Source organism: Papio anubis, chromosome 11 (assembly GCF_008728515.1).
Source record: "Papio anubis isolate 15944 chromosome 11, Panubis1.0, whole genome shotgun sequence".
In the NCBI taxonomy this organism is placed as follows: Eukaryota; Metazoa; Chordata; class Mammalia; order Primates; family Cercopithecidae; genus Papio; species Papio anubis.
The window spans coordinates 15898443-15914178 of NC_044986.1; the positions used below are offsets into that span (position 1 = coordinate 15898443).

General features: G+C 37.4%; 1 protein-coding gene across 2 annotated transcripts in view; it reads left to right on the forward strand.

Moving 5' to 3' along the window:
- Nucleotides 1–15736, forward strand: part of PDZD8 (PDZ domain containing 8) — a 106910-nt gene that overhangs the window by 32380 nt on the left and 58794 nt on the right. The window contains exon 2 of one of the 2 annotated variants that reach the window (XM_003904308.5): nt 1918–2040. The exons of the other annotated variant lie outside the window; for it this stretch is intronic. Coding sequence (XP_003904357.1) covers nt 1918–2040 — 123 coding nt within the window. The remainder of the gene's footprint in view (nt 1–1917; nt 2041–15736) is intronic. 2 annotated transcript variants of the gene reach the window in all.

Below are 15736 nucleotides of genomic sequence, written 5' to 3' on the forward strand. Positions count from 1 at the left end.
GACACTTTAAGGCATAAATGCACAGCAGTTTAGAAGACTGCAAAATAGAGAAGAAAGCAGCATGTATGGCAGAGTGTGAAAGAGGGGAGGATTTGGAGAGGCTTTGAGGAATCTGGGACAACCTCCAGTTGGTATGAAAGGCCTGAAGGCAGGAATATTCATAGTGTCTTCTGGGCATATGAGGTGACTTTCTAGATTGGAATGTTTATATTAAGGGAATATGTGATTAGAAAGATTAATTGTGGGCTGGGTGTGGTGGCTCAGGCCTGTAATCCCAGCACTTTGGAAGGCCATGTGGGAGGCCGAGGTGGGCAGATCACTTGAGGTCAGGAGTTCAAGACTGGTCTGGCCAACATGGCAAAACCCCATTTCTACTAAAAATACAAAAATCATCCAGGTGTAGTGGTGCATGCATGTAATCCCAGCCACTTGGGAGGCTGAGGCAAGAGAATACCTTGAACCAAGGAGGCAGAGGTTGCAGTGAGCCAAGACCGTGCCACTGCACTCCAGCTTGGGTAACAGAGCAAGACCCTGTCTCAAGAAAAAATAAAAATAAAAAAGGAAGATTAATTGTGGTGGACCTTAAATGTAAAACCAAGAACTTTTGACCGTGTGTGTGTCTGTATCTGTGTGTGTGGTCAGTAAGAAGTCACTAAAACTTTCTGAGCAAGTAGATATCATGGCAAGTGACAATGTGTAGGGTGAATTGAAAACCACAGGGCTTTAAGCCCAATTTTCTTTCATTTTCTTTTTCTTTAGCTTTAATGGAGAAGTATGATTTGTGTTTGAAATTACAAGTTTTTTAAAACCTACAGTTTATAACTCAGCACAAACTTCTCCATAAAAACAACAACATTAGCAATGAGCATATGAATGCCTGAATAATTCATAAGTAACTGAGGTGTTATGTGGTTGGACTTTGGAATCAGACTAGCTTGAATTCTGGTTTTGCCATTCACTTTGTAAAATTGAACAAACTTGTTAACCTTCCTAAGCTTCATTCTTTTCATCTGGCGAGAGGAGCCAATAATATTGCCCTCTTCAGGGTTGTGAGCATTAAATAAGATAATGCATGTATAAAGCACTTAGCATACTGCCTGGCAAATAGTAAACATCTCTGATGAATACCTCTGCTGTGTTAATTGTTGTTAATGTTGCTATTACACTCATCTTTATCATGTACTAATCACTATCTACTACAGTCAGCTCTCTGTATTCGTGGGCTCCACATTCATGGGTTCCACATCCATGGATTCAAACAACTGTGGATTGAAAATATTTTTTAAAAATTTCATCTGCACTGAACATGTACAGACTTTTTTCCTTGTCATTATTCTCGGAACAATATAGTCTTAACAACTATTTACATAGCATTTACATTGCATTAGGTATTATAGGTAATCTAGAGATGATTCAAAACATATTGGAGAATGTGCATAATACATATACTGGGCCATTTTATATGAGAGACTTGAGCATCCTTGGATTTTGGTATCCTTGGGAAGTACTGGAACCAGTCCTCCATGGATACCAAGGGGACTGTATATTATTTCCATGAAACATGCATTCTAAATTTTGATCTTGTACTGTAGGAACACTATCCATCTGGTTCACAAACAGTCTCTCTCCTGCCTCACCTAAACTTCATGGCCTACTTGCTGCCTCTAGATTTTTCTTTTCTTTGTTCTCTCTTGCCTTATCAATGGGAGCATACCAAAAAACCAAGACTTATGGGTGCCATAGCGAAGGCACCATTTGCTGCCAGTTATAGGGGAGTGTGGTAAGCTTTGGTTTTGTAGAGCACATGTAGTATTAGGTGTTCATTTTGCTTTGTGTTTTTGTATGGGTGGGTTTTGTTATGCTTTAAACTGTGGTGTTTATTATTCAGACATTTAGACTTATCTTTACTTTTGTCAGGTTTAAGCCGTTTTTTCCATACCAGACCTTGCAAGGATTTGAAGAAGATGAAGAGCATATCCATATACAACAATGGGCACTTACTGAAGGCCGTCTTAAAGTTACATTGTTAGAATGTAGCAGGTATGTTCTTTGATTTGTCATTACTAAGTTGTGGGGAAAACAGTGCAGTGAAAATGTTCCTAAGCAGTATTTGTGTTGTGTGTTCATTTAAATTGTATTATTTACCTGTCAATTCTTTAACTGTAAATTTAATATCATAAAAGTAGTCCTGGCCGGGCGCAGTGGCTCAAGCCTGTAGTCCCAGCACTTTGGGAGGCCGAGACAGGCAGATCATGAGGTCAGGAGATCAAGACCATCCTGGCTAACACGGTGAAACCCCGTCTCTACTAAAAAATACAAAAAACTAGCCGGGCGAGGTGGTGGGCGCCTGTAGTCCCAGCTACTGAGGAGACTTGAGGCAGGAGAATGGTGTAAACCCAGGAGGCAGAGCTTGCAGTGAGCTGAGATCTGGCCACTGCACTCCAGCCTGGGCGACAGAGTGAAACTCCGTCTCATTTAAAAAAAAAAAAAAAAAAAAAAAGTAGTTCTTTCTAACTTTAACAAATATAAATCATATTTTAGAAAGTGCTTTAATGGAGGGAGGGGCATTTATTCTGTAGTCATTCCAACACTCTTTAGATGCATAATGCTCTGTTGGCTTATTTTTAACTTATTCTACCTACTGGGGAGCTGTTCCTATGTTAAAGAGAAAATTACTCAATGATACTTGTTAAAGCACAGTAAGGAAGTCTTTATTCAGGACCGTCATGATAAGTATAGCAGCCACTGCAGTGAGATCTTGAAGTAGGTGACAGATTGGGCTCAACTCTGAATACAGCATGGGCAGGTGGAAATTTATAGCCAAGAAGCAATGTGGGATCAGTGGATTGAAACTTACTAAGAGGAAACATCAAGGGTAAAGGGGATTCTGGCTAAACCAACCTAGCAGGATTCTTGCTAAAAACAGTCCAGGGTGATCAGACATCATGGAGGATGGTAAAGGAAAATCAGATATAAAGAATAGGGGTTTCTTGCTAAACTGACTTAGCAGAGTTCTTTGCTAAAACTGGACAGATGGGCCTAGCAGAAGATTCAAAAACCTCAACAAAGTTTGGCCTGGCAAAGAATCTTTGTCACCTAGCAAAACAGTTTTGAGAATTGTTGGTGATAATTGGAAACACTCAGGAAAGCTGCAAAACTAGACTTTGAACCACTGTGGCTTTTTAGCGTTTTAGAACTGGAAGAGATCTCAGAAATAATCTTGCCTAGCCTCCTTGTTTTACTTTGCCAGCACCAAAGTTTAAGCTATATTCATATCTTGCTTGAACTACTTACTATACTAGCCTTCATATCTCCTAGTCCGCTGGTCCCCAAAATAACAACCAGCATGATCTTTTCAAAATGCAAATCTAATTGTCAGTCTCCTACTTAAAACTCTTTAACAGCTTCCTCATTATTCTTAGGATGTGAACCCAAATCCTCACCATGACACACAGGTTCCTCTTAGCTCTTCCAGCTTCAGTCTCACCATCCTCCACCCAGCCCCTCATTCATAATGCTTCAGCTACATAGGCCTTCCCAAGGCAAGGTGTTGGCAGACTTTTTCTCTAAGGGGCCAGATAGTACATTTTAGGCTGTGATTCACATGGTCTCTGTTGCAACTATACAACTCTGCCTTGCAGTACAGAAGCAGTCACAGATAATGTGTAAATGAATGAATGTGGCTGCGTGCCAGTAAAACTTTGTATATGAATTTCATAATTTTCATATGGTATAAAATATTCTTTTGATACTTTTCAACCATTTAAAAACATAAAAACCACTGGTAGCCCACAGGTTATCCAGAACAGGCAGTGGACTGAATTTAGACCATGAGCTGTAGTTTGCCATTCCCTACTTAAATATTTTAAAGCACCAAGCCCATTGCGTTGACTAGCTGCTGCTTTCTTGGCCCCCTTCTCTGCTCCATGAAGCCAACCTTTCTTGGTTTGGCTCAAAAGCTACCTTCTTAATGTCTCTCCTGATCATTCCAAGTACAAGTATACTATCCTCGGGCTACATTTTTATGACACTTGTTTGTACCACTTACTTGTTACATATGACTTTTATTTTTATTTCCAACCCATAATACAATTAAGTACTTGAGAACACAGGTTATATTTTATATCTAATACATTTGTATCCTTGGTAATAGGTTAGTTTTGAATATACTAATAATATACTTAATCTTTTTTGTTATTGTTGTTAAGTCCAGGGTGACTCAGGATTGTGTATCATGTTAGAAAGCCTGGTAGACAAAAAATCCCTTTTTTAAAAAAAATTTTAAAAAGACTAAATATGTTGTCTATTTTGTAAAAGGAACTGCACTGTATAGTAAAATAGATATAATAGGTACTATGCTAGGTATTTAGAAAATACTAATTCATTTGCCTTAATGTTGCTGGTAAGGTTAGGTTTTGATTATATGTCTGTTAGCTTGTAGCTGTTTAACCACTAGCTTTGGTGTCAGCTCTGCTCACCACATTTTTGCTTTACCTGCAGTACTGCTCACTTAAAGCCTTGCTACAGGAGTCAAAGACTGCATGTAAGGCCTTGAGAAAGTATAGCCAGACATTCTTTAGGTCATGTTAAATTGAGATAAATGAAAAGAAAAGCATTAGAATGTGTGAAATACCTGTAACCAACTTTATTTTAATAAGGAACTGTAATAAATCTCTGAAAGGATAAATGAGGAACCAATAAGAAGTTTTATAGGGTATACAGGGAAGGAACTGGGTTGATGATGATAGACAGGGGTCAAGGTGATAGCCCAACTATTCCCTATAAACTTGTTTATGTTGTTTTACTTATCACCTGGTCAAAAATTAAGGTCCAGTATTTTTAGAGAGTACATAATTAGGCTGAAGGGAAAAACATGGAAAAATAGTTTTTTTAATGTCTGTTCTTAAGTTATATAACTATCGGCTTAGGTTGTATAGCCAGCACCTTTCCCCAAGTGATAGATTCATCTCGGGAACAAGTCCACTATCTAAAGAGATTTCCTGGCACCATTTTTGCAAATCCAAGCATGTAAAAGTTACTCAGTGTTATGGCGCTGTGTTATTGTTTACATAGTTTAAGGATTATTTGTTTATGAAGGAGAGAATAAGTCTCAACTCATTCCTGCTTTTTTGTCTTCGTATTAAGTCCTAACATTCTTTCCGTTAAAAACTTACATTATTGTTTTTCTTGTAAACTTTTTTCTTAGTATAAAAACAGAAAACTCTGTTCAGGTAGATTTTAAGTTTATAGGATTCAAACTAAAGAGAACATATTACTGTAACCTAAGCATTTTTATTTCAATTGTTAATCTCATTTGAATATAAATTCAGCTTGTGTGTTTTATTCTAATTCCTGAAGCAAAAAGAAGCACTAGAGAAAATGAAAGCACACATAACAGTGCTTTCTTTTCGGAAAAAGGACCAAAAAAAATGCTTATTACTTCATTTAAAGTGGAATAACATAGACTTTTGAGTTATAGAAAGCACTGAATTCAGTCTAGCCATATGCCCTTATGTAGTGTCACTAGGCAAGTTACACATCTGTAAAATGGGCAAGGGAGCTACCTTGCTGGTAATTGTCATCAGAGATAGGTAACTACCCACAGTGCCTACCACATAGGACGCCTACAGTAGATGTAGCTTCTATTATTATGTCTCAAGATAATCATTGCAGTGTCTGTGAAGAAAAAATATTTAAACAACGGCATTTTTTTCTTGCATATTTGTTTGTGAGAATTGGAATTTGAATTTTATTATTTTAAAAAGGTCTCATTTTGTAAAGGGAGGTTCTTTCCTAATTATCTGAAATACTGTTTTGCATTTCCCAAGCAATAGCTTGAGGGTGGAAAGGCAGTATTGTGTGTAAACATTGGTTTTCACATTTTGCTTTTGTCAAGTATTTTTTAAAAAGCAATTCTGAACAATTGCATGTTTTTTTGAGTTGATGAAAGCTGATTTTTTTTAACCACAGATGAATGCAGTGGCTGTTTGTGGTATTGCTATTCGGTGAAATTATTTCACATTAGTATTGCAATCATATTGTTAAAGATGATTATTTTTAAATTTATAATTTATAGTCTATCTTATATCTTAAAGGATAGAAGATATTTGAGGTATTTTGCAAAGAAAACATGTAACCATGTGTACTTAAGCAGAAGATATATTAGATCAAAAACATGGAAAAGAGATCAATTTTCTGGCAGCTAAGGCAACAAAGGAAACTTGATGGATTAGTTAGATCTTTCTTTTTTTTTTTTTTTTTTTTTTGAGATGGAGTCTCACTGTAGCCCTGGCTGGAGTGCAGTGGCACAGTCTTGGCTCACTGCAAGCTCCGCCTCCTGGGTTCATGCCATTCTTCTGCCTCAGCCTCCCAAGTAGCTGGGTCTACAGGCGCCCGCCACCATGCCTGGCTAATTCTTCGTATTTTTAGTAGAGAAGGGATTTCACCGTGTTAGCCAGGATGGCCTCAATCTCCTGACCTCGTGATCTGCCCACTTCGGCCTCTGAAAGTGCTGGGATTACAGGCATGAGCCACCGCCCCTGGCCAGATCTTACTTTCATTTCTGAAACAATTGATTTGTTTTAAAAACTTAAAGTTTACAAAATATACATATTTTGAAAATATGCATACATTGTAAAATGGCTAAATCAAGCTAATTAACATATGCATCACCTCACATACACTTAGGTCTTATTTTCTGATAAACTGCATGTTCTTTAGGAGAAAAATTCTGGCTCCAAATTCTAAGAGGGATTTTTCATGGATCTTTATGTAAAAGGCATTGAATAATGTAGTGAATACTTTTTTGGGAGCTAATATTATCAACCAGTTACAGTTTAAAAAAACAAATAAGATTATAGTCAGCGAAGGCAAGGGCTATAAAATTTTGTTGTATGTGAGTACTATACTCCAAAGCAGTACATTTAGTCTAGCTTGTACTTATTATAAGTAGAAGGAGATTCTAATTAGTTATTTCTTTACTGAGTTACACTCATGCTGTTGTAAAGCCTATATTTTCTCAACAGCTTCTAGGGTGTTTTGTCTCACTGGATTTCAAAATTACATTTTTTTTTTTAAGTTTTAAATGTTAAATATAACACAAACACAGAAGACCACAGCAGTTGACATTCTATTCTGTTACCAAGAGTCTTCCCTTATTCTTAGTTTATTGTCCCCATTGACCCATGAATTTTTATTTTTCTCAATGGTTATAATTCTTTACTGTCCTTAATTATTTTGGTGTCTAAATTGTCTCAGATTTGGCCAGTAGGAACCCCCTCAAGATGGATCCTGTGTGTGATGTGACCCCATCTTTTTTTTTTCTCTTTTTGAGACTTCATTATTTTCTGATTTAACAAGCTGTTCTGCATTTATCTTCTGTCTTCTCTGGCACGGTCCCAGAACCAACTATTTTTCCAAAGAACCCCAATTCTTTTTATTTTTAGCTGAGACTACAGGCATGTACCACCATGACTAGCTGCCTAGTTCATTTTAGTAAAGGATGGTATTATTAATAGAAACCAAGATCTGAATGTTGGGTGTGTTTATTGCTACTTTATATATTCATAGACCTCTTCAGAGGACAGTTAGGAAATACATTCATGTATCAGTACTTATACATGCATACACACACGTAATTTAGAAGTCATGAGTTCACCCAATACAGGTTGAGCAACCTTAATCTGAAAAATTTGAACTCCAAAATGCTCCAGAATCTGAGTGTTTTTCAGTACTGACATGATGCCACAAGTGGAAAATACACACCTGACACCTTTGCTTTCTGATGGTTCACTGTACACAAACTTGGTTTCATGCAGGAAACAATATTTTTGTATAAAATTATCTTCAGGCTATAAAGTGTATATGAAACAAATTAATTTTGTGTTTAGATTTGGGTCTCATCTTCAAGATATCTCATTAAATATAAGCAAATATTCCAAAATCTGAAACACTGCTGGTCCTAAGCATTTTGGATAAAGAATGCTCAAACCTGTACCTCCAATTCTAGTTCATCCTTATGGAATTATTCCTTGCTTTGGTTCTTCCCCCAATTCTTACTTCATGGCACTCAACAACATCAGCACTTTTATTCATTTGCTCAGTCCTATAATAATCTTAATTAGTTTCAGAATTGCGTTGTTCATACAAGTACAAAAAACATACTACAAGGAGTTCAGGATTCCTTTGTAATTCTCCCTGATGCTGCCCAAGATTGAGGGAATGTGAGGTCAAGTACTGTGTTCTTAAATTATTTAGATTTCTTTTTTCCTTTTTGGTGTGATTATGGTGTTCATTTAAAATATAGTTGGGTTTATTCGTTTCAGATTTAGTCTCCCCCCACTCCTGCTTTTCTTCATCCTTCCTGATTTTTGCTTTTAAATATGTAGAGTATTAACATGCTTCTCCAAACCCAGAACTATACAAAAAGATATACAGATGGTATATAGGTTATTAAACCATCAGTGGTGTTATTTTTGCCTTCAACTGTTATCTGTCCTTTAAAGAAATTAAAAGAAGAACAAACTTTGGTAGTGGTGGGTTTTTTTTACATTTACTGTATATTTACCATTTCTGTTGCCCTTTATTTCTTCTTTTGTATCAAAATTGTCATCTGGCATTCCTTCCCTTTACCCTGCAGAACTTCCTTTAGCACTTCTTGTTATGTAGGTCTGCTGGCAACAAATTGTCTCATTTTTTGCTTACCTGGAAATTTACTTTCCTTTCATCTGTTCCTTCAGCACTTTGGCTATGTCAATCCCATATTCTGATGAGAAGTTAGCAACTTGTTTTATTCTTCCTCCATATGTAACATGTTGTTTTTCTCTGGCTGCTTTCCAACGTTTTACTTTATGTTTGGCTTTCGGCACTTAGACCATGTCTAGGGGAGCTTTCTTTGTGTTTTTTCCTGCTTCCATTTCAGTTAGCTTCTTGGACATATGAATTAATGTTTACAACCAAATTTGGGGGCTTGGGCTATTCTTATTTTTTCAATTGTTTTGGCCTTTTTTTCCACCTCTCTTATTCTAGATTACATATTATGTTGGGCTGTTTCATTTTCCCATAGGTCCCCTGAGGTTTGGTTTGTTTGCTTGTTTGTTTCTTTCTTTAAATTCTTTTTCTCTGTATACTTTGGCTTGAGTAATTCACGTGATCTTATTTCAAGTTCACTGAGTCTTCTCCTATCTCCAGTTTTCTGTTGAGCTCATCTAGTGAATTTTTAATCTCGTTTATTATACTTTTTGGCTCTAGAATTTCTGTTTTGTATAGTTCCCATTTCTATGTTGATATTTCCTATCTGTTCACTCATTATGTTTTCCTTTAATTCTTTGAACAAATGTTCTGTCAGTTTTTATATATATGTATAATTGCTGCATTGAAGCCTCGATCTGCTAAATCTAACATCTGAGCACATCAGGAGTCTGTTTTGTTTTGTTTTGAGACAGGATCTTGCTTTGCCACCCAGGCTGGAGTGCAGTTACGTGATCATGCCTCTCACCACAGCCTTGACCTCCTGGGCTCAAGTGATCCTCCTGCCTCAGCCTCCTAAGTAGCTGGGACCACAGCATGTGCCACCAACACCTGGCTAATTTTTTGTATTTTTAGTAGAGAAAGGGTTTCATCCTGTTGCTTAGGCTAGTCACAAACTCCTGGGTTGAAGCAGCCCACCCGCCTCAACCTTCCAAAGTGCTGGGATTACAGGCATGAAACCCTGTGCCCTGCCTGCAGCTGCAGTTTTTTGATAATTGAAATATTAATCTCAAAGCAGGCTTCTGTCTACATTTGGAAGGTTTTCATTGTCTTTAAATGTGATTTAAAAAAATTTTTATCCAGTTTTTATAATTACAATCTGTGGGAGAATTTGAGTGACTACTTCACTACTGTTAAAGTGTTGGCCACCTCATTTTGTTGTACATGTTGTTGAATTTTGCTTTTGTTTTCCTCATTGCTTTTTGTCCTTTTATGGGGGGGTTTTGGGGAGACTTAAAACGGTGCCACCACTCTTGACATCATTCTAGAACCCGAAATACATAGTTTTACATTGACCTTTTAAGGCAAATAAAATCATTTAATTATGTGATTAAATTCTTTTTTAGTGTTGTCACCTGGTCTTAATTCACATATTAGGTGTGAAGCATTTTCAAGGTAGAAGTTTGACAGAAGAGAGAAATAGAGAATTAATCCTTTAAATAGCATTATGTTCATATTTTAAAGTGAAATGTTTAGTTCTGTAGGGGAGGCTGTTAATATTATGAACTTTTGAAATTCATTTACAAGAGGAGCTGTTTTAGGAGTTATAACTTCAAAATATTTCCAGTTTGCATTTGTCTGTGAATCCCGTTTATTTTAGCATTGAGTTTGATTAAATTTATTTGGTTATTTTGGCTTGAGTATAACTTAAAAAATCCATCTGAAGCAAATAAGGCTAAATAATAATATTTGCTTTTTTCCTGAGTAGTTGGTATGTGGGTGCTTCTTTTATTACCTGCCTTTATTTTAATGTTTTGACATTTTTTAAGGAAAAATATCTAGCTAAATCTGAAGATATTTGGGGCATGGCTCTACAAATAATTGTATTATTAGTTGTACTTATTTATTATCTGCAATATGTAGATACTTTACTGCATTTATTAATTCCAGCTCTCAGAGCATCTTTACAAGATTAGTGTTATTATATCCATTTTATGGATGAACTGAGATCCACAAGTTCCTTGCTCAGTACCACTGGAATTTGAATCTAGTTTTGTCTAACTCCAGAGTTCCTCAGTCTTTCTGTAATCTTATTCTGCCTCCATATCCTTTTTTTTTTTTTTTTTTTTTTTTTTTTGAGATAGAGTCTGCCCTGCTGCCCAGGCTGGAGTGCAATGGTGCAATCTCCGCCCACCACAACCTCTGCCTCGCGAGTTCAAGTGATTCCCCTGCCTCAGCTTCTCAAATAGCTGGGATTACAGGCACTGGCCACCCACCTAATTTTTGTATTTTTAGTAGAGACGGGGGTTTCATCATGTTGGCCAGGCTGGTCTCAAACTCCTGACCTCAAGTGATCTGCCTGCGTTGGCCCCACAAAGTGCTGGGATTACAGGCGTGAGCCACCACGCCTGGCCCATATCCTTTTTCAAAAAAACCTTACAGAGAGGCCAGGCGCGGTGATTCACGCCTGTAATCCCAGCACTTTGGGAGGCCGACATCACCTGATGTCGGGAGTTGAGACCAGCCTGGTCAACATGGAGAAACCCCGTCTCTACTAAAAATACAAAACTGACCCGGGCGTGGTGGCGCATGCCTGTAATTCCAGTTACTCGGGAGGTTGAGACAGGATAATCACTTGAACCCAGGAGGCGGAGGTTGAGGTGAGCCAAGATGGCGCCATTGCACTCCAGCCTGGGCAACAAGAGCAGAACTCCGTCTCAAAAAAAAACTTACAGAATAAAAATTATTTTGGTTCTGAAAACTTTTATAGTATGTTAGAAGTGTAGGTTTTGGAAATTTTTCACATTTTTTAGGGCAGCGCATTATTTTTAAAATAAATTACCTTTTCAGAAAGATCCAGGGATGCAGAGTGCATAATAATGAAGTATTTTTTAGTTGAAGGCTGAAGTTCTGTTTTGTTTTGTTTTGTTTTGTTTTGTTTTGTTTTCTTGGAGGAAGCGATAAGAGGAAATTAGCTCAAGCATAAGACATTTAAATTTGTATAAAGGAAAAGTTGAACCCAAAATGAATGCTTTTGAAAATCAGAAGGAATTACTTGGAATTGTTGCTGAATATTATTCCTCCAAGTTGTGTTTTTTTTAAATTTTATTATTATACTTTAAGTTCTAGGGTACATGTGCACAACGTGCAGGTTTGTTACATATGTATACTTGTGCCATGTTGGTGTGCTGCACCCATCAACTCGTCAGCACCCATCATCTCATCATTTACATGTCAGGTATAACTTCCAATGCCATTCCTTCCCCTTCCCCCCTCCCCATAATAGGTCCTGGTGATGTTCCCTTTCCCGAGTCCAAGTGATCTCATTGTTCAGTTCCCACCTATGAGTGAGAACACGCGGTGTTTGGTTTTCTGTTCTTGCGATAGTTTGCTGAGAATGATGGTTCCCAGCTGCATCCCTACAAAGGACACAAACTCATCCTTTTTTATGGCTGCATAGTATTCCATGGTGTATATGTGCCACATTTTCTTAATCCAGTCTGTCACTGATGGACATTTGGGCTGATTCCAAGTCTTTGCTATTGTGAATAATGTGTGCATGTGTCTTTATAGCAGCATGATTTATAATCCTTTGAGTATATACCCAGTAATGGGATGGCTGGGTCATATGGTATTTCTAGTTCTAGATCCTTGAGGAATCGCCATACTGTTTTCCACAATGGTTGAACTAGTTTACAGTCCCACCGACATTGTAAGAGTGTTCCTATTTCTCCACATCCTCTCCAGCACCTGTTGTTTCCTGACTTCTCGAATTACTGCTGGCCTCAACCGGTGTGAGATGGTATTCATTGTAGTTTTACTGTAATTTCTCCTCTTATGGCCAGTGATGATGAGCATTTTTCCTGTGTCTGTTGGCTGTATGCATGTCTTCTTTGAGAAATGTCTGTTCATATCCTTTGCCCACTTTTTGATGTTGCCGTTTGTTTCTTTGTAAATTTGTTTGAGTTCTTTGTAGGTTCTGGATATTAGCCCCTTTGTCAAATGAGTAGATTGCAAAAAAAAATTTCTCTCCCTCGCCTGTGGTTGCCTGTTCACTCTGATGGTAGTTTCTTTGTTGTGCAGAGGCTCTTTAGTTTACCTGAACCTACTGTCAATTTCAGTTTCTTTGTTGTCAGTTAAGCTTTGGTGTTTTAGACATGAAGTCCTTTTTGCCCATGCCTATGTCCTCCCAAATGGTGGTATTACCTAGGCTCTTTCTCTAGGTTTTTATGGTATTAGGTCTAACATTTAAGTCTCTAATCCATCTTGAAATTAATTTCGAGCAAGGAGTATGAAAGGATCCAGTTTCAGCTTTCTACTTATGACTAGCCAGTTTTCCCAGCACCATTTATTTCCTCCAAGTCTTTAAAGCTATGTAAGTCTGTGTAAATTTAGACATAACTCTACTAGATGAACCAAGTTCCTGTAAAGATTTTGAGACTATGTTTGCATTTATTATTTACTTGACATCCTGTATGCAGTTAGATAAAAGTTGAGTGATGTTTTCCGTTAGTTTTTATAAATTTCTCTCAGATACAAAGAATCTTCCGTATAATTAGGTTGCTTTTAACTAGATGCAGACTTTTCAAAAGATTCCGAATTTGGAATTTCTCCCTCCTATGTTTATGTAGGTTCTCTTTTCTTCCCCATATCCTTTTCCCTAAGGTCGTGATGCTAGAAAATAGCCTTGTTTCTTTTGTAATTGTATACATCCAGTACTGTTTCATATTACCAAATATAGCACCTTAATTCTTCTGATGTCTGAATTGTAAAATAATGTGAGAAAACTAAGTACGAATACAGCTGACATAACACCAGTGCTCTTTTTTAAAATGCCATACTCCAAAATGTTTTAAATGCTGTATTGGTATGCTACACACTCATATAATACCTTCAGGAAAAATGAACTGTGGTCAGAAAATAATTTAAAAGAGGATTGTGTCTTTGATAATCAGTGCTTTTAATGTATTTTATTTGCAGGTAGCATTTATGATTTTAACCAAAAGACAGCTGCCTTTATTTTCTCTGTCAAAATTTTTTCAACTCATTTGTCTCAACTTATATAGTCCAGACTTCTCATTTATTAGCTATGGAATGTCTGACATGTTACTCAACCTCTCTGTGTTCAGTTTTCTAATGTGTAAATTAGGGGTAATATTACCTATTTCCTTGAGTAATTGTGAAAATTAAATGAAGTAATAAATGTAAAGCTCTTAGAATTGTCCCTACAGTAAATGTTAGCTGCTTCAACTATTACTGCTGCTACCACCACCACTACTGCTTCCGCCACTACCACTAGTCATTCCAACATCAACAGTGAATGCATTTTGTCTAAGTACTATGATGAATACAAAAAATCTGGAGCTCAGTGTCTGCCCTCTAGAAACTTAAAATGTAGTTAGGACTAACAGACAAAAGCAAATGCATAAATAAGTCAACTATATGAGGCTGTCTAATTTGAATTGAGGCTTAAGTGATTGGTAGTATAGAAACTTAGTGCAAGGAAGAAGTATTTTTGAATTGAGACTACCATGGAAAACTTCATGGATAAGATACAGGAATATAGATGGATTGTAGATTTTAGGTAATTGGAAAAAGAGCCATAAAAGAGAATTAAAATTGTAAAGTATTTTCCACGTCTTGTCTGAATGAAGTGTAGATGTCTCAGGACCAAATTTACTGGCAAAAGAAGTTACAATGGTGATCCTTTAATCAGAGAAAAGTTATTGAAGGTGATATTAAGAAAAATCTGCATATTTATGGAGTAGATTGTATATATAGAGATTGAAGCCCCAGAGACAAATTTAAGAGGTGTTGTGGGTTAAAGGTGAGGAGGTACATGCCTCATAGATACGTGTTAATAGGAACAGGAAGGAAGGGACACATGGGATAACTAGGACAGGGTTTAGTGAGTGACTGAATATATGGTTGAGTTGATAGGCAGGGGAGGCAAAGGAACTCTAAGGATCTGAGTGTAGGAGAGTCATGTATCCATTGATATTGATTTGCTCAGCAAGTACTGATCATTTTCTGCGTGTTGTAGGATAGAAAGAACAAGACACAGTTGCCTTCCAGGACTGGAGGGGGAAATAGAGGTACTCATTTCAAAAGCAGATGAATTTGATTTTACATATCTTAAGTAGTAAGGTGTGGTTAGATTTCCCTGTAGGAGTGTTCTGCAAACTCTTGGGGTTTTAGAGGTAGCAGGGGGAAAATGAGGACTGTAGATTAGATTTGGAAGTCGTGAAAATTGAGGAAAATTGAGTTCTGCATGAGGATGTTTCTGAGGGGGGTGGGGAATAGAGAGGAGGTGAGCAGGTATAAAAGGTCAACGAAGCCTGACTCTTTTAACAACAGGTGAAGTGGTATTTGATCCCCTTCAGGTGCAGGGTTTTCCTTTCAAATTAAGTTTACTCACCAAAGGGAAAAAAAAAGAAAAAACAGATTTTTCCCTCCCTCCCTCCCTCCCTCCCTTCTTTTATTCCTTCCTTCCCTCCCTCCCTCTTCCTTTCTTGAGACAGGGTCTCATTCTGTCACCCAGACTGGAGTGCAGTGTCTTGGTCTTGCCTCACTGCAACCTCCACCTGCCAGGCTCAAGCAATCCTCCCACCTCAGCCTCCCGAGTAGCTGGGACTACAGGCATACACCATCATGCCCAACTCCTTTTTATATTTTTTGTAGAGACGGAGTTTTGCCATGTTGCCCAGGCTAGTCTTGAATTCCTGGCCTCAAGGTATTCATTTACTTTGGCCTCCGAAAGTGCTGGGATTCCAGGCACGAGCCACCATGCCCCACCATTTTGTACTTTTCTTTGTAGAAATGACTTTCTTATAGCAGGAGCATTGGGAATTACTTTCGTTTTCTCAGTGGTTTGATCTTTAATCCATTTATACCTAGTCTTCCATTATTGGACCTCTAAGCTTGTGGGAGTTATTTATATCCTACTACTCAACGTCATCGCCAAGGTCTGATTTTTCACAAAAAAATTTTGCAACCTCCAGTATAAATGGGTTAATCACGTAAACAATCTTAATGTGTTTCTAGGTGG